This window comes from Cynocephalus volans, chromosome 11 (assembly GCF_027409185.1).
Source record: "Cynocephalus volans isolate mCynVol1 chromosome 11, mCynVol1.pri, whole genome shotgun sequence".
Lineage (NCBI taxonomy): Eukaryota > Metazoa > Chordata > Mammalia > Dermoptera > Cynocephalidae > Cynocephalus > Cynocephalus volans.
In genome coordinates, this window is record NC_084470.1 from 36,105,157 (window position 1) to 36,125,291 (window position 20,135).

Below are 20,135 nucleotides of genomic sequence, written 5' to 3' on the forward strand. Positions count from 1 at the left end.
ATCATGCAGGAGAAACCTTAGTGAAAAGTCAGTCAAAGCAGTGGTTTAGGAGTCTGGCTTATACAGTATATCTAACAAAAAACAATAAATTTTAGGAAATTGACCAAATAAAAGGAAAGCAGTCCAAAGCTTCCAAAGGTGGGAAATTGTGGGAAGGTAAATATATGGGAAAACACTAATGGAGTAAGGTTTGTTAGTAGATTCTTCTCGTGCCATATCCAGCTGATAAGGGTCTATAGCTGTCTCCAGTGAATAACTTCTGTTCTTCTTGATAGAGAGGGGCGAGGAGGCACTTTCACAAGTTTATGTCCTGCTGTAGGGCAAATAGGGGGAGATCAGAGAGCTTTTCTGCATCTGCTTCTTAAATGTCTTCAGCTCAGCAATCCTTCATATTTCAGACAGGCATATTTTGGTCTCCCACACTTCCATAGTACAACTCTTATATGTTGGAGCTAGAAGGGGTCTTAGAAATAATCTAGTTTAAGTCTCTCATTTTGTTAGGAAATAGAGCTCAGAGTATCAAAGTGACTTATCCAAGATCAGTCACTACTTAGTAGCATCTTTTTATGCTGTTGTCAACATAGAGAATCATTAACTCTTTCTAAAACTATTTTTAAGGAGAGGTAATTCTGTGAAGTACAGAAATAGCACGGCTTCATTTTAAGGTACCTTATAAGATACAGTAAGGGGGCAACTGGGAAATACATACACACACACACACACACACACACACACACACACACACCATATTAGTTTCTTTTTGCTGCTCTAACAAATTAGCACAAACTTGGTGGCTTAAAACAGTATGAATTTATTATCTTAAACTTCTGGAAGTCAGAAGACTAAAATCAAGGTGTCAGCATATCTGAGTTCCTTCTGGAGGCTTCAGAGGAAAAGCCTTTCCTTGCCTTTTCCAGTTTCTGGAAGCTGACTGCATTCTTTGGCTCGTAGCCCCTTCCTCACATCACTCATCAGATTGCCTACTACTGCCTCTGATCCTCCTGCCTCCCTCTTAATAAGAATCCTGGTGATTATATTGGGCCAACCCAGATAATCTAGTTTAGTCATGCCATCTCAAGATCCTTAGCTTAATCATAGTTCCCTTTTATCATGCGAGGTAATAGTCACAGGTTACAGGGATTAGGTTGTGGACATCTTTGGGGGAGGGTCATTCTGTCTACTGCACATATACTCACATGCCTATGTGGTGTTTGTGTATCACACATAAATTAAAATCTTTCTCATCCATGGTCATCTGGGAATTAGCTATTCTAGATAAATAAATTTTCTATATCATTATATCCAAATCGTGTTTTTAAATTTTTCTTATATATGGAAAATATTCTAAAAGATGCTCTCTTCCCTGACTTTGAAAACAGTATTCTCAATATAATTTTACCTATCCTTGAGGAATGATAGCTGTCATTGTAAACATGAGTTATTGAGCTGTGCTTCAAATACAGCTGTAAATGCAAATGTAGGATAAGTTGTTTGATACACAACGTAGTAGTTATTAACCCTGGCAATGGAACTAGAATTTTCTTTATGGTCATTTTTTATTATTTGCTTCTTTGTCAGGAATGTGAAGTGAAGGATGTACAGCTGCCCAGCCCCCTGAACAAGATAATGCGATGGGCTTTCTGAAAAATTGAGTCAGAGATCAGAGCAGCCTTCTTTTGGGTGAGGGTGGGAGGGCGGTGCTTTCTCAGCCTCTGAAAATCTCTTGGCAGTTGCAAATCCTTTGCTGTTTGTCAATATTCTAAACATTATTTCCTATTTCTGAATCACTAATATCTAAGGACTGCAGACAATTCCTTATCAGTTTGCATGTATTCTTCTCTCTCTTCCCATGGGTCTGGAAGAGAATGGCTGTTCCAAGAGCTTTTGTTAGCAAGTTTTTGCTGCTGATATGACCAGGCCACACATTTTTTACGTTCTCTTTAGCATTTAAATAGGAAATAGCAACAGTAAAAATGTCTGTGTTGGAGTGCCTGACACATATAGAGTGCTTACTAAGTATTAATTATTTTTTATTATTGGTTTAACCTATATGAAATCTCTTCTGAAATAATATCTTAATCTCCTGAAATAATTCTTAATCTGTAGGAAAATTCAGTAAGGTAGCATGGGACAAAAAGATGTTAAAAATATCTTCTGCTTCTGAGGATATTCTCCACAATTTTCAGCTTTTACTCTTAAGTTGTGTTTCTAAAATGCTTTTTTTTTTTTTTTTTTTTTTTTTTGGTGGCTGGTCATAAAATGCTCTTTTACCTAAACAACAGTAAGATGTTACAACCCCTCAGAGAGACACTTGTGTGTTTGAGCATTTGCCTGTGGTATGTTAGCATTTGTTCAGCAAACAGTTGGCTTTTTCTATATGCCAGGCACTACATTGGACATCATTTGAAAGAAAATATTTTTATGAGTAATTCATGGTTTGGCAAGGAGGTCTTTAAAGTATAGAAATAGAAATATGATGGGGGAACTCCGAAGAGGTTGCTGCTTACATTACAGTGGATAAATGCGTGACACTTCTTAAAACTCTGGGATCATGAATTTATCCTGCTTCAAAAGGTGGTAGTTGTGGGAGGCTCTAGCATTAGAACATGTAGCAACTTAATTCACAAATACCTGTCAGTATAGAAGTTGACAAATATCACCAAAGTAGATCCTTTTTATCAGTGTTATAAAACATTCAAGTGTAAAATTCTGCCGGAAAACTGCACAGGATTCTTTGCAAACTCATGGTTTATTGTTTTTCATCCAACTATACTTCAGTTTTAATGAAATGGCTTTACTTAAAACATCATAGAGTCAACAGTAAAAAGAAAAGAAAGAAAAAGCAACCTTTAATTAGAAAATGGGAAAAAGACATGACAGACCATGGAGGATATCTAGATAGCACATAAGCACATGAAAAAGTATCCAACATTATTAGCATTTAGGGAAATGCAAATAAAACCACTGTGAGGTATCATTACACCCTAACAGAATGGCTAAAATAAAATATAGTGATAACACCAAATGCTGGCAAGGATGCAGAGAAACTGGATCACATTGCTAGTGGAAATATCAAATGGTAAAACACTCTGGGAAAGTATGGCAATTTCTCATAAAACTAAATATGAGCCTACCATATGACCCAGCAGTTACACTTTTGGGCATTTATCCCAGAGATATAAAAACTTATGTTCTCACAAAAACACATACACAAATGTTCATAGCAGCTTTATTTGTGATAGCTAAAAACTAGAAACAACCCTGTGATGTTGTGCTTTTTAGTAAGAAATATATATATTTAGTCTCCGTCCCCATTCCTGGCACAGAGTTCCTAAAACCCTTGGAATCTCAGAAGTGAAATGTGTACATTTGTATGCTGAGATGACTGATTTGGGGGTGAGGGAGCTCCTGGATAGCTACTGGATGGAGGCTGGTTGCCAGAGGAACCAACCATGTGATTAGAGGATTGTAACTTTAAGCCCCACCCCCATGACCTCCAGGAAGGGAGAAGATGAAGGTTGAGTTGATTACCAGTGACCAAGTGATTTAATCAATCATGCTTACATAATGAAGACTCTGTAAAAACCCTAAAGGACAGGGTTCAGAGAGCTTCCGGATTTCTGAACTCATGGAGGTTAGTGTGCCCCAAGAGGGCATGGAAGCTTTCCACCACTTTCCCCATACCTTGCTCTGTGCATCTCTTCTGTCTGGCTGTTCATCTTTTTCCTTTCTAATATGTTTTATATTAAACCAGTGAACACAAGGAAAGCACATTGCTGAGTTCTGTGCTTTAGCAGATGATCAAATTCAAGGAGGGAGTAGTGGGAACCCTCAATTTATGGTTAGTTGGTCAGAAGTTCTGGAGGCCCAGACTTAATATTGGCATCTGAAGTGTGGGGCATGGTCTTGTAGGGCTGAGTCTTTAACCCATGGGATCCGCCTCTAACTCCAGGTGGTGGATAGTGTCAGAATTGAATTAAATTGTGGGCCACACAGCTGGTGTCAGAAGACTGGTTGTGGGGGGAAAACCCCCACCCCACATTTGGTCACAGAAGTATTTGTGTTGCATGTTAGAGGGAAAAGCAGTTTGGTTTTTCCTGTCTCATAGAAGCCCTGGTGTCCTTCAGTGGGGAAATAGTTAAACAAACATAGTCCAAACATGGAATACTACTCAGCAATAAAGAGGAACAAATCATTGACATACAACTTGGATGGACCTGAAGGGAATTATGCAGAGTGAAAAGAGCCAATTTCATCATACTGTATGATTACATTTATATAGCATTCATACAATGACAAAATTATAGACATGAGGAACAGTTACGGAATTAAAGAAGTAAAGGAGGAAAACAAGTGTGGCTATCAAAAGATAGCACAAAGATGTTTGTGATGGAACTGTTCTGTATCTTGACTCTGGGGGTGGTCACACAAATCTACACATGATAAAACTGTATAGAACTATATGCATATGCACACATGAGAGTACTTAAAACTGGTTAAATCTGGAAAAGTTCAATGGACTAAATTAATGTCAGTTCCCTGTGATATACTATCATTATGCAAAGTGTTACCATTGCAGGAAATTGAGTGAAAGATATATGTGATCTCTCTGCAGTATTTCTTACAAATGCATGTGAAGCTATAATTATTCCAAAATTAAAAGTTTAAAAAAAAAAAAACAGGCACTGAATCTGAGTAATAGACCATGGGCTTTTGGATCAGCAAAATTGTGTTCAAATTCTGGCTACACTACTTACCACATGTGGGACCTTGAGCCAGTTCCTTAATCTCTCTGTGCCTCAGTTTCTTCATTTTTAAAGTGTGTGCAATAATACTCAATCCCTTGTTGAGTTGTGTTGAGGATTAACTAGTTCAGAGTAGCTAATATCTGATAGGTTTTTAAAGTATCATTATTATATAAGCCACTCATCACTTACATTGGTTCATAAAAATATTTTGTCTATTTAGCACTTAAAGGGATAGATACTCTGACTTTGCAGAGATTTTAATATCACTATGTATTCTCTGTTTCATTAACTCATGCTCATTTCTTATTTTATCTTTCATGGGGTTTACTCTGTTGTTCTTCTTCTACTTTCCCAAGTTGGACACTTAACTAATTAAATGTCTTTCTTCCTTTCTAATGTATATATTTGAAACTGTAGATTTCTGTATTACAACTATTTTATCCAAATCACGAATTTTGGTATTGGCAACCCAATATTGTCATTGTCATTCAGCTATAAATGTAGCTGATTTTTTTCTTTTGATCCAAGAATTATTTGAAAATGTGTTTTTTAGTTTCCAAACATATGATGGGGGAATCTTTTATGTGTAGATTCTGCCTTTGCATTATGGTCTTGATAATATCAATTCTTTGATATACGTTAAGCTTCCTTTGTGGCTTAGCATGTGGTCAACTTCGTAAATATTTTTTATGTGCTTGAAAAGAATATATATTCTTTAATTGTTAAGTGAAGAATTTTATGTTCATTCAGACCCTTGATTTTATTTATTTGGTTGTTTGAATTTTCTGTATCCTTACCGATTTTTGGTCTGATTGACCTATCAGTTACCATCATGAAAATATTCCTCTTTGACTGTAGATATGTCATTTTTTCCTTATAATTCTGCCAATTTTTACTTTGTATATTTTTGGCTATATTGTTAGGTACAACAGATTCAGAATTATTATTTTCCTGATGAGTTGTTCATTTTATCATAATGCAGTCACCCTCATTATTCCTAACAATGCTTTTTACCTTAAATATGTATCTGATCTGATAGTAATATAGCAATTTAAGCTCTTTTGTAGTTAGTGTTTGCATAATATATGTGTCTGTGATTTAAAATTCTCAGTGGAGACATTTCTCTCCCCAATTCAGAGTTCAGGCTTTCTCTGGCAAGTTCTTTTGCTATCTCACCCATAAGGCATATCATCCATTTACTGAAAAACTAGTTACTCAAGTGGCCTAATTGATGTAAGAGTTCTCAATTCCAACCTTTTGTCACATGCACTCCTAAGATTTCATTGTCTTTCTCCATAAGGGCATCAAAACTCAAACCTCCATTTTATTAAGACTGACTACTGTCCTTCACTCCTGTCCCTCTTCCCCAAACCCCACCCCTGACTGCTGCACTGTCCTACTGTAAATTCTGACCCCTGGGGATTCAGCTTGCATATTTAGCTGTGCATTTTAAAGAATGTTGGTTATATTTTTTTCAACATTTCTAGGCACTTGAGATCTGTGTGTGCAGGGAATAATGTCAAGATTATCTTCTGTGGTATAATGCTGGAAGGACAGTTCTTTTTTTTTTTTTTTTTTTTTTTTTTTTTTTTTTTTTTTTTTTTGTCTTTTTCGTGACCGGCACTCAGCCAGTGAGTGCACCGGCCATTCCTATATAGGATCCGAACCCGCGGCGGGAGCGTCGCTGTGCTGCCAGCGCAGCACGCTACCGAGTGCGCCACGGGCTCGGCCCGGACAGTTCTTATTAGGAGTACTAACCGAGCCCGAGAATGGTGCCATGTTGTTCAGCAACTGTAGAAGACTCTGGATCTGTCCTTACTGAGGCTTGATGTCATATGTATTACATAAATCTCCTGATGTTTGAGTGGATGCTGGATGCCCTGGTGGGGTGGCAGCACTTACAGAAATCTGCCATGTGTGTTTTTCTTGGTTCAGAGCCATTTTGAACTTAGGGTTCCTGAAAACGAGTCTTTAGAACATCAAGATTTTTGTATTTTTCAACTTATAAATTTGGCAATATTTATAAACATAATAAATACCATTAAAATCTTACTGTTGCTTACATAAGACTTATAAAACGTTTTAGCAGTTATAAAGCTGATTTGGACTTAATTTTTTTCAGTTCAAGTTTTAAAAAATGTTATAACCATGTTTCAAAATTATATGCAAGTATAGTACAGTGGCGATCTAGCTATCATAGGGAAAGGAAAGGCTGCACTAATATTACATTCAAAACACAGAATTTAAGAAGTAAAAGTTTGTTAATTGTAATTAATTGAGCATTTCTAATCCGAAATCCTCCAAAGTCCAAAATTTTTTGAGTGCTGACATGCCACTCAACGGAAATGCTCATTTTGGATTTCAGATTTTGTGATTAGGGATGCTCAACCAGTGAACATAATGCAAGTATTCCAAAATCCAAAAAACCAGAAATTCGAAACACTTCTGATCCCAAGCATTTTGGGTAAGGGACACTCAACTTGTATAACTAATACAGACAGTCCCCAACTTAATGATAGTTTGACTTAATGATTTTTTGGCTTTAGAATAAAAGAGTGAAATCATTGCAATTTCAACATAATGTACAGTGTTCAATAAATTGCATGAGATATTCAACACATTATTATAAAATAGCCATTGCATTAGATGATTTTACCCACCTGTAGGCAAATGTAAGTGTTCTGGGCACATTTAAGTTAGGTAGGCTAAGCCACTAGGTTGGGCTGTAGGCTGGGTGTATTAAATGCATTTTCAATTTATGATATTTTCAGTATAGGAATGGTTTATATATAGTAAGTTATAACTAATATAGTTCTATAAACTAAGCATATTATTTACATATATGGCCTAATTCATGTTTTAAAACCATGTTATAGAATATTTATTTTATTTTTATTAGTATACTGCTTTTTTGTGTTTGAATCTTATAAATGTCCAAAATCCTAATAAAACTAGAATTCAACAAAAGTTTTCTTTAAAATTTTTCAGAGGTCAGAGTCATTTTTTTCCTCATGAACACAGCTATAATTGCATCAACAGTAAATTCAGGACTGGCCGGTTAGCTCAGTTGGTTAGAGCACAGTGTTATAACACCAAGGTCAAGTGTTCATCAAAATAAATAAATAAATAAATAAATAAATTCAGTTTCCAGAACATAAGTTAAATAACAGAACTCTTCATTACAAGCTGAACATCACATTTATGCTGTTGGCATTTAGTTCTCTGTGCCCAGAATGACAAGTTCTAAAATGATGATTTTTGTTTATTGGTTATTCTCATGTGTCCAAGGAAAAGTCAAGTAAATTTTAACCAGTGAGCTGGGCTATTCTGTCTAATAAAAGATGTATCCGTTTGTAACAACATTACATTTTCTTCTTAGGTTACCTTCCGAACAAGAATCTATCACTGTAATATTAACAGCCAAGGCGTGATCTGTCTGGACATCCTAAAGGACAACTGGAGTCCGGCCCTCACTATTTCTAAAGTTCTCCTCTCCATCTGCTCACTTCTTACAGATTGCAACCCTGGTGAGAGACTTTAAATCTGGTATTGAATGGGAGCTTTTCAAAACTTAAATGTCAGACCTGAGTAACTTGTTTATTTTACTACTACTAACACCACAATTACTACTACTACTATTATTGATTTTAAATTTCCATAGTATGTAGCTATTTTCTTTTTTAATTGGGTCTTCTCATTAGTCTCCTTTAAGGCTTATTATTTGCCGAAAAAAAAAAAAACAGAGTGGTAAAAATTAATGAAAAATCATTTTAGATGGGAAAGTACATTTTAAAAAATGCATTAAATTCTCCTGCCAAATAATATTGAAAATCCAAATTGAATAGCTTAATAATTTATTAGGTGCCTACCGGAAGATGTTAATTTGAGAAATGTGGGCTATTAGAATCTAATAACAACCAGGCAGCACCACACAGGCGTGACCTTTTTGGCATCTTACTAACTATGCATCCCAACAAGCTATTAGAGCAGAAAAGCTGAATGGTCCTAAAATAGGAAATCCCAAACGTAATCAAAGAAATACTACTTTCCAGGAAAACTAACAAGTTTATGGCCAGGTCTTTGTGGCTTGCTAGTGTCCTAATACTGAAAGTTGTTGTTCCTGTATGCTCCTAGATATATAATTATGTGTTTTTGACTAGTTTCTTTTAACTAAAAGACAAACCAATGACTGATTTTTTATATATTTCGGTTTATTTTGGAAAATAAAAAAATCCAAAGGTAGCTATAGGGTTTTTATTGATATTCTCAATGGGAACATTCTTCTTTGAGTATTTAATTAATAGCTTTTTTTTTTTTTTGACCGATAAGGGGATCGCAACCCTCGGCACAGTATGGTCTGCACCCCGCTCAGCCAGTGAGCACCCCAGCCATCCCCTATATAGGATCCGAACCCACGGCCTCGGCACTACCAGCACTGCACTCTCCGAGTGAGCCACGGGGCCGACCCTTAATTAATAGCTTTAATAACACATGAAATTTTCTTTCATGTTCAGGAATAAACTTTTCACTAGATAAGTGAAATTTTAGGCAAAAAAGAAATGACAAGTGTGAATCAGGGTGTCTTAGGCTCCTGGCTGATTTATAAAACATGAAGAAATTATAATCTTTTCTGCTTTTGTATGTTTGTTATTTTTCAGTAATAAAGACCTTTTTAACGAAGAAATGTTAAAACAGAATTTAATAAAATTGTAATGTGTTTTAAATATTTTAAAATAACAAAGTAATGTTTTTAACACCAAAAAGAAAATAAAAATAGTTGTGCAAAAAATATTTTAAATGAATTCATACTTCACCCCAGATAATGAAATCTAATAATGCTACGCTAATTTAAAGTTGATTTTGTTCTTTCGATCTCATTGTTCCTATTTCAATCCCATTTGTCTGTGACTATGTAAAACCTCATTTGGAGGTAATGTCAACAGAAGGCTTTTTTCTTTTTTAGTGATTTGAGGCCTGGCCTGCTTTGCCTCCCAGTCAGCTGAAATGGGCCTGTTATCTGTTCGATACTGTCTTCTCTCAATTAAATTTAACCGAGTAGGTATTCATCAGTCATTTACTGTATGCCCATTTGTTGTCTTAAATACTCTGGGAAGTAACACGAACAACACATTACTGTGAGAGTCTGTTCTCTGTGTGAGAATCTGTTCTCTACGCAGGTAACTCTGCTTGATGGAATAGATTCATTCCACCAAAGCCTTCTCTAAGCAATCAAAAAGGTTTCTATTTGGTGAACTAGTTTTCTTCTGCTGTGTCTCAGAAAATTGCAGATGCATTCTGCAAAAAAAAAATAAAAATTACTCCTGACTAAAGCAAAATCGCTTAAGTAAAAGAAATAGATTTTGAAAATAATGCTATTGATAGTAAGAATGAGCCTAAAAATAATAATGTCCGTTAAAACCAGAGGCAGCCTATCTGTTAAGAAAATAAAATAGTACTTGTAAAATGCATGCTTACATTTAGTTCTGCACACTTTAACACTTATAAGAAGATTTCCTAACTGGCACCTCATTTTTATGAATGTTGACACTTCTAGAGTCTTAAGAAGAATTGCTTATCTTGAACAAGTTAAAATGCCCATTCATTTGTTTAATGGACTTACGTCACACTGTTATCCAGTACAGTTCCATTTTCTGTGGGTTTTTTCCCCCTTAGATTTAAGTTAAACTTCAGTCTAAATTACCTTCAAATTATCGCAAATACATGTTTGATAAAATATGAATAAATAAGATTTTCCTACACTGCATCTGTAGAGCTATTTTAACACCAGAATGCTGTCAGCTCAAAAGGAGGCCCCTGCATAATGATGTAGATTTTACCAACTTAAAAAATGCTTTCTCACTCTTATTTCTACATAAATTTTTTCCATTTTCTTCATACTCTTCTCATAATTTACATTGTCTCTTTCAAGAATTATTGGTCCATTACATTATGTTTTTTAGGATGGGGCTACACATCCTTATAATCATGATATATGTAGGCAGCAGATTAGGATTTAAAAACCAGCTTTACTGTTTATTAGTTGTGTGACCTTGAAGCAATCACTTACTTTCCTCAGCCTTGGTTTTTTATGTAAAATGGGGATTATTACCAGCCCTACCTAAATCTCTGGATTCCTGTGAGTTTAAAATGAGATGGTGTATGTGAAAGCCCTTTTTAAAACAGTAATATGTAGTTGGTGTTATTTCCCAGAGTATTTAGGACACCAAATGGGCATACAGTAAATGACTGATGAATACCTACTTAATTGAATTTAATTGAGAGAAGATAGTATTGAAGATATTAGTGAAGATAGTATTTCTAACACCGTCACCTCAGCATTAATTCTGTTGGATTTTATTTTCTGTTTTCTTTTTTTTTCTGGAAAAAAAAAAAGCCTAATTCTGAATTAGTAGTGCCTGTTGTGTTATCTCTTGAGAAGGATTATCTCTCAAGTGGCACATGTCCAAATGTTATAAGCCAGTTGATGGGTGCACCTGTGATAATCATTCCGTTCTCAAACTCAGTGGTCTAGGTAGATCTAACTGCTGGCCATATGAGGCCACCACCTCATGGTGGTGTTTATTAAGCCTGATACAGCACTCTTATTTGTCAGACATTTCTAGCTGCCAGAGTTTGGCTGTGACAACACACAGTAGGAAACAGTGGCAGGAGAGGAACAGAGAATGATAAGCTCAAAAGGTCAGAACCAGCCTCCCTAAGCTCTAAGCTCCTGATGAACATAATTTAATTAATGAATTGCCAAAGTTGAAAATACTATTAAGGAATCAAATTTCTATTTTGCATAGAACGCTCTTATTTGTAAATACTCTCCTCTCATTATTCAGCATATATAAAATTTAAGTTCTATTTGGTTTTATCTTTTGAAATTTGTTTTTGCTGTTTTATGGGGTTTTTTAACTCCTAGATGTTTTGTAATATTCTTTATATGAAATCTCCTTTAAACACATTTTAAATAGTACAATATTTATACTATCGTCTTCAGACCTATAATTAATGGTTATTTTTACCTCATACAGAATCAGCTATCCTGAGAACACTGACAGTTATGAGATAAACCAAGGAAATCAACAGTTTTCCTGGATGTGATGCTTTATTTATAATGTCTAGAAATATTTCTTTTCCCTTTTTCTAAAAAGCGCATAAATATACCCTCCAGTAGTATTTTACTAATTTCACTTCTACTTTCCTACTCTACTACTGTTACTTTCTAAAGTGTTACGAGCTTGTTTTAGTCTAAATGTGATTCTGATACTGTATCTTTAAAAGACTTCCCCACAATGTGACTCTTATGAGACAATTGAAAATTTGAAAAAGAAGCATTTGCTATTCAGAATCATTGCCAGAAATTTTTAGGCATAATAATGGAATTGTGATTATGAATTTTTTTATATGTCCTTGCCTCTTAAGAGATATATACTGAACTATTTTCAAATAAAATTGTTTGATATATGGAATTTGCTTCAAAATAATCCAGAAAGATTGGAGGAGAGTAGGGATGTGAAAGATATCACAATTGACCATTGTGATTATTGAATCTGAGTGATGAGTACATAGGAGTTCATTATATTATTGTCTATTTTTTAATATGTTTGATATTTTCCATAATAAAGATTTTTCTTTAATTTCCAAAGATTAGACATACCAGCAGTATACTCTGTGAAAGGTGTATGATTTGGCTCTCTTTTGCTCTGGGAGCAAATCATTTGGGCTCCTGCCCCCCGCCCTGTGTGTTTCACTACCCTGTCATCTGCCTTGACACCATCGGCTGCCTAGTGGTGCAGCCTGGGCCAGCAGGGGCCTGCGTTCATAAGCAACCATGAAATCTTTCTCTACCACTCTTCAGATAGGCAGAACTGTACAGGCCAGGTCTAATGAAAATGCTCTAAACATATCCGCAAACACCTACACTCAGGATGGATTAGCTATTCCCCTCCCCCATCACTTTTCAAATAAAAATCAAGTATCAGTTACCCCAGTCTTAGATTTATGCAAATCTTTTTTAGAACAACAAATAGAGCTAAGAATGGCAACTAATTAACCTCAGCCTTACACTGATTAAGCAGAGGGTGAGCACAGCTGCAGCTTCATTGGTAAGAGCTTTATTCTTCTCAAATGGACTGAGCAAATGAAAAGAGGAATTTGCTCCCAGTGGCTGTTTTATAGAGATGTATAAAAGGTCGGGAGAATGGCTCCTTCCTCATTCTGTAACATCACAGCTCTTTGTTCCAGATCACTTAAAGCTTGTTTTTTAAACAACTAATACAGTCCTTATCCATAAATTGCCTCTGATACCTTAGCTTCGATTTTTATGAATTGCTTTTCTTTGGCCTGGATTGTAAATTGTGTTACTTAATATAAAAATTTTATTATTGATAATGACTACTGGTGGATAGGGACCATAAAGTAGAATTATTTCAGCACATTTATATTTGTGTAGATTATTTATACCAAGTTCATGAGCTGTTAGACTGATAAAAGGTTCTTCTAACACTTTAATAGGATTTCAGTGCTTACACAGTAGTGCAAACCTTTCTTCTACATATCCCATTCTGTCATACTTGAGAACCGACAAAGAACAATTTCTTTAACTGAAATCCAGGTAAACCTATAAAAATGATGCCTACCTCTTTTCAAAGCAGACTATCTTAGCAGGAATGCAAAACAAAAAAAGTTTTATTCTAGAGCAGCCACTATAGTTGGCTACATAAACACCAGACTTCTTCTGATGCCTACGACTTTTTTTTCTAAGTGAGAAACTTATAAAGTAGAAACACATGTGTTGGGAAAATAGAATAGTTTGGTCAGGACCCTTCCCTCGGGTCCAGTTCGGTGTGGTTCAGCATTCTTTGTAAGCAAATTGTGTGTGTGTGTGTGTGTGTGTGTGTGTGTGTGTGTGTGTGTGTCAATGTATCTTTTTAGTTTTGTTGCTATTCTTGTGTGTGAGAGAGAGGGAGGGAGGGAGGGAGGTTTTGGTGAAGCAGGCGGGCGTCCGCCCTGGGCGTCCACCCTGCACGGCCATGCTTTCCAACCTATGGCTTCAAGGACCTTTTGGCCGGTTACCTAGCTCATAGACCTGTGTGTAAGGGGTCTGGTGACCCAGGTTGGTGTATGAAGGGTTTGTGACCCAGTCTGTGAATAAGCTTGAGGGGTCTGGGAGCTCCAGACCCAGCCCTAGCTCAACAATCGGTCCAGTTGGTACAGGATTTAGCCGCAGGAAAAAAGAGCCCGACAACTAGCCTGGTCGAGTAGCTAGACAACTGGCGTCATGAACAGGATTAAGAACACTACAATTGGTGATGTCCACAGGGCATTTGACATTAGCCCCTGCGCCACAACATGTCACAATATATAGCTAGTTTCAAGCTGTTTTATTTGTGAAGAATTTGGCTTCTCTTCTCAGTTATTACATGCTGAATTCCAAAAGTCATTCTAATCAGTACTTTCAAATATAGATGTAGATAAGACTATAATGTATAGTCATTTAACTTCTCTGGTACCTTACACAAAGAAAAAGAAAGCTGTAGTTACACTTTGCCCCCACTGATAATATTTTGATATTGTTTAATCTCATAATTGTCAGTGTTCTATTTTAATACCAGGAGAGTAAATAAAGTCCAAAAATTTTTAAAGGACTTCAGGTTCTAGCTCAGTATTATCTGTAGAATCCTGGGACACTTCCCCCTTTCTCCTCACAAGTCCCAGTCGGCTTACTCAGATGAGTTTGGAAATAATACTGCTCATGCTATGGAGATTCTGGAAAAATTGAGGATTCATGGAGAAGGGTGAATAAAATTAGGGAATACACATCATAAAGAGAACATTTCTGTTTTGTGAATTAAAGAAGCTTTGCAGAAGTGATTTTGTACCATCATATATTTGGTTTAAAAAAAACCAAAATAGCAGTTCTCAGATTTTCACCTTTAGCTGCTAATTTGTAAATATGAGCATTAAATGCTATTAAAAGGACTATTTTCCTATTTTGTCAATTCTGCTAAAATAAACTCTTTAGTTTTTCTTACAAGGGATACTGATTTATAATAATGCAAACCAAAACCAAATGATTCAATTGTTTTATCAAAGAATGATTTTCCAGGAAATACTGAATGAGAAAGGAAAGCTGAAATTACCTTATCGTAGGTTTAGATCTTGGATTGCCTAGTTGTGATACAAATAAAAAGAATTTCTATTTGAGTCAAAGAATCGCCAGGAAAGTTTGGTGGCTTGAGTATGTAGGTGAGAGATGACTTCATGGCAAAGCAAGAGTATCCTGTATAACCCTTAGTATTTCTGCTTTATGTGGGCAAGTCTTTATTTAACGTGACCAGCACTTTGGTATCTTCCTTGAACATTCAATTTGCCTCAATGAAAAAGCATTAGCTGTTTATTATTTTTTGATAGGTCCTTGTTCAGAAATGCTGAGCTACAAAAACTTTGTTACTTTCATAGCTTAGATGTATGTCTTTGGTAGGTTTCTTTTAAAGATAGTAAAAATTAGACTTTACCAAATTGGCTGATGTATGGTATACATTAAAAAGTACCTTTAACGTTTTACTCCTATCTCTTATCTAAAGAAAAGGGTCTTTGGAGAAATTGCTCCCATTTGGTAAAGAAAATACAGTGTTGTGTTTATCATCTTCATGTTTCCTTTCCTCACTTTTGTTTCCTTACCCCTGACCTAGGGAATAGCTGTCAACTTTGCTTAACCTATAAAGTGCTACCAGCATTCTTAAGGTAGGAAGATGAATCCCTAGGATGGCAAGCTGTTGATTCCTTTTCTGTTTCTTTTTTACCGTAATAGAGATGTCCATGCATCCTGTTTAGGATTCTGATTGGTGTGTCCTACAACAGCAGCATTTCAGTAAAATCTCATCAATTCAGTAAAGGTTGAACATTCCTAATCTAAAAATCCCAAATCCAGAATGCTCCAAAATCCAAAACATTTTGAGTGCCGACATGACTTCACAAGTGGAAAATTCCAGACCTGACCTCATGTGTTTCATGCACAAGATTATTTAAAATATTGTATAAAATTACCTTCAGCCTATGTGTATAAGTTGTACATGAAAAATAAATGAATTTCATGTTTAGACTTGGGTCTCATCCCCAAGATATCTCAATACATATATGCAACTATTCCAAAGACTGAAAAAATTTGAAATCCAAAATATTCTGGTCCTATGCGTGTTGAAGAAAGTATACTCAACCTGTATAATTGAGAGAAGGTCAGCCTGATTTGTTATTTTTTAATGAAGTGTAGGAAATTTTAAATGAGTGAAGATAATACTTTTAAGTGCATGTAGGAAATATTAGTAAACTAGATGTCCTCTAGACTGCTTTACCAAAGAAAGGGCTGAAGTGGATTTTTTACACATTCACAAAAATAGAGAAAATGGTTATAATGAACCTTAATGTGTCCATCACATTAAAACCTTGCTTCATCAGAATTATTATTAATACTAAATTAGCAAGGGTCAAGTTAATGACATGTTGCTGAAAAGTGCAGTATATGTTGCTGTAAGGGATAGGCCACGGAATAAAGTTTTGATCTTTAAGGAGAAATGAAGATAAGTTATTGAAACACCATGTTTAGATGATGCATATTTGAAATCTTAATAATGCACTATAGTGTTTTAATGTGGAATTTGTTGTTTACAAAGGTAATTTTATATTATTTTAACATTTGTACGTCTTTGTGGGGTATAGTGTGTTATTTCAGTATATTCATGTACTGCCCAATGATTCATTTAGGGTCGACAGCATAGTTTTGTACCCATTAGTCCACCTCTTCTCCCCCACTCCCAATCTCCCTCCCCTCCTAGTCTCTGTGAATCATTTTGCTACTCTCTACTTCTAGAGAACCATGTTTTTTTTTTTTTTTGATGGTTGGTTGGTTTTTAGATTCCGTATATGAGTGAGATCATACAGTATTTGTCTTTCTATGCCTGACTTCGTTCACTTAACATGATGGTTTCCAGTTCCATTCATGTTGCTGCAAATGATAGGATATCATTTTTTTTTTATAGCTGAATAATATTCCAGTGTGTATATATACCAGTTTTAATATGGAATTTGAATCTGAAACAACATAATAAAACTCCTCTATCCAGAAATTGACCAGTGTGGGCAAAACATTCAAATGATTGAATAACATTTTCTCTTTTTACTTGTTAAGACAAATGAACAGATATGATGTTGGTGGGGGGGAGGGAGAAGAGGGAGGGAGGAAAAGGAGGAATTGGTAAAGGGACATGAAAATCCAACTACATTGTATATTGATAAATTAAAATTTAAAAAATATTTTCTCTTTAATTTGGATATTTGAGATTGTATGGTGTCTTTGGAGAAATAGCATAATTTTGAAAATTTGAAGGATTAACGTAACTCTACCATTGTTTGAGTCTGGAGCCCTTCACAGCTGGGCAGTTCTTTCTTTTTCCTTAACTTCTAACTCAGCTTTCCATTCAGTAGCTGGTCCAGATAAGGTGCTATCAGTAACAACACTCATAGTAATTCTAACTCAAAAAAGGCACTTCTAAAATGTCAGGCTAATTATTCCTACACAATTACAATAACTACTCTCTATTTCTTTTCTCTATATTTGTCCTTACTTTAAGAGATCCTGGAACTTTAATGCTTATTATAGGTGTTGGATTTTGGGTTATGTCATATTGTTGAAGAGTTCACATAATAAGCAGTACAGGAGTTCATTTAAACTAGAAGCATATTTTTTTTTATAACAGGTGTGTTCCTAGAAAAAAATTGTAAATCAAAATATTTAAGACATATTTGAAAAACTTTCTGCTTAAGATTATCCTACAAAGAAACCTGTTGCCAAATGAAACATGTATAAAGTTGAATAATGAACACCCCCATTTATCTTTTCTTGAAAATAGTGTGTACCCCCCCCCCCCCACACACACACACACACTTTGGCACTGCCTTCCCTCTGAAGGCATTTTCTCAAATAAGTCATATTGTTTGTGATACTCAAGTGCCTAGACAGCCAACAAAAGCCTGTCTAACTATGTGCCTGTAGACAAGTGTAGGTAGCACCTTTTGGGGCAACTGTTCACACCAGTGGGTGCACCATCTTCCTTTATTCAGAACATTGTGGCCATGCGTGTGCTGTAGTGACTGACTTTCTTGTCCAGAATGGCTCCTGTGGTGGAAACAAATTCATACACAGTCTAATTTAAATACATAAGAGATGTTAGAAAGAACGGAGGCCTAGAGGAGATGTCTTTGTACTTTAGCTTTGGGTGCAAGCATTACATTTACATGAAAAAAACAGTGCATGAATAACCATACTTCACTGGGGCAAAGACACATAAGAGGGCCAGCCACCCTTGGTATTCTATAGGAGGATGCATTTATCTGAGGGATCACAATATTATAGAAAGCTTAGAGTTGGGATTAATTTTATATAAGTTCAAAAAGTTAATAGTCTGTGTCCAATTCGGTAAAAGTTTTTAAGTGAAAGATTACCGTTTGCGGGAGGTTTTTGTTTGCTTATTTATTTAATTCTCTGTAAAGATGATTTAAAGTTGCAGTTTTTTAAGTAGGCAAAGAAGCCTTTGATTTATATGTGGGAGTTGCATTTGGTGAACTCAGGCCTTGTGTGTATTCTTAGTGTTCATGGTGGAGGGATGGTGTGTCTTAAGGTGAGAAAAAGGAGTTCTAGATATATTCCTCAGTAATGTGTCTGTACTGGCTTTTTCTTTTTATCAAAATGGAAATATTTTTATTGTTTTTTTAAATAAAAATAGTACCTGCTTGCTAAGTTTTTCTTCAATCAACCATCCTTTAAAGATAAGTATTTAATTTGTATTTGAGGCTGTTTGCTCTGGAAACTCAAATTTGGTGGGACTCAGCAAAGTATATTTTCACTTAAGTTTGTCTCATTATAAGCTTAGTGTAAATTTAGACATGCTGACCTCAACTTTTAGCCCTGGCTTTGACCTGCTTCTTAGCATTTCCCTCACGTATTTTATTGCTCTGTAATTAATATAAATCTAGACACAGATTAGCTGTTGCTAAAAATTTTCTGTTACAAAGTCTATTGCTCTCCGTGCAATAAAAACTGCAATTTGTTGGTTTGGAAGTTGATCTCATTAAAAGTCTGCTGTATCCTAACTTATGATGAAAATTCTCTTCAGTTTACTTTTTAGACAATATTGTTTTAAAGTTTTCCTTCTTAAAGATCACCAATTATCTTTTTTCTTGTTTAGAGAAACACTAGGCTGGCCGGTTAGCTCACTTTGGGAGAGCGTGATGCCAGTAACACCAAAGTGTCAAGGGTTTGGATCCCCATGCAGCCAACCACCAAAAAAAAAGAAAAAGAGTGAAAGAGAGAAACACTAAGAAAGAAATAGGGTTTTCTAGATCCGTACTTATTGATTTCTATACTCTCCCAAAACTGAGGTCTTCCTCCACTAAAATCAATTAACATCTTTTCTCACTGTTAAAATTTAATAGTGTGTCTGTACTTTAGGTGTTTTTCTTCCCCTAAAATTATCTTAGATCTTTGGTGTCTGATGCTCTTTAGGGAATTAGGTAAAGTTGTCGAAAGTATCTGTTCTGTCATAACAATGAAAGGCTCTGAAAACACAAATAGGAAACTGGAAAGGGAAGCACATCCTCAATAGAAACAAACACTGTTCTTTACTCTCATGTAAATATGTCTTTTACTCAGATCTGTTTACCCAAGGAATGATTCAAAGACTTTCTTTCCCTTTAAGAATTTCTAAAGAGTCAAGAACATTTAAATTATTGTTTAAATGAAGACAATCAAAAGAAGGGCTTGCTGGTTGGCTTAGTTAATTAGAGCAGAATATTGATAACACCAAGGTCAAGGGTTGGGATCCCCTTACCAGCCAGCTGCCAAAAATATAAATAAATAGAAGATAAACGTTACAGTGGTGGGAAAAACTCAGATGATTAATTCTCCTCATTCTAGAGTAAAAAGTACTTCTTTAAATGACAAGGAAAGAATTAGGCAAGAATTGTATATTTTAGGTCAGAGGTCTTTGCTATTCTCTTAGTAACCTTTCACATGGGTTTTTTGTTTGTTTGGTTGGTTTTTGTTGTTGTTGTTGTTTTCTTACAGTTTAGGACCAGGAAAAAGTTTGTCCCTCTTTAAACTTAGGCCTGTTTCTTTTTTTTTGTTTGTTTTTGTTTTTTGGGGTTTTTTGGCTTGGTGGTCAGGTAGCACAGCACTAATTTAATGCTTATTACAATCACTATGTTAACATTTATGGTTATTACTTGTATGTAAGCTAATTATACAGCCTTCTTTCTATAGTTTTATCCATGCTCGTTTTTTTTTTTTTTTTATGAGTTGGATTATTCCGTTTCTGTTAAAATTAT

The 20,135-nt window shown here is 35.4% G+C and overlaps 1 protein-coding gene across 1 annotated transcript in view; it reads left to right on the forward strand.

Moving 5' to 3' along the window:
- UBE2E2 (ubiquitin conjugating enzyme E2 E2) overlaps positions 1-20,135 on the forward strand; it is a 361,055-nt gene that overhangs the window by 312,564 nt on the left and 28,356 nt on the right. Inside the window, exon 5 of the mRNA XM_063114307.1 lies at positions 8,128-8,275. Within this exon, the coding sequence (XP_062970377.1) occupies positions 8,128-8,275 (148 nt within the window). The remainder of the gene's footprint in view (positions 1-8,127; positions 8,276-20,135) is intronic.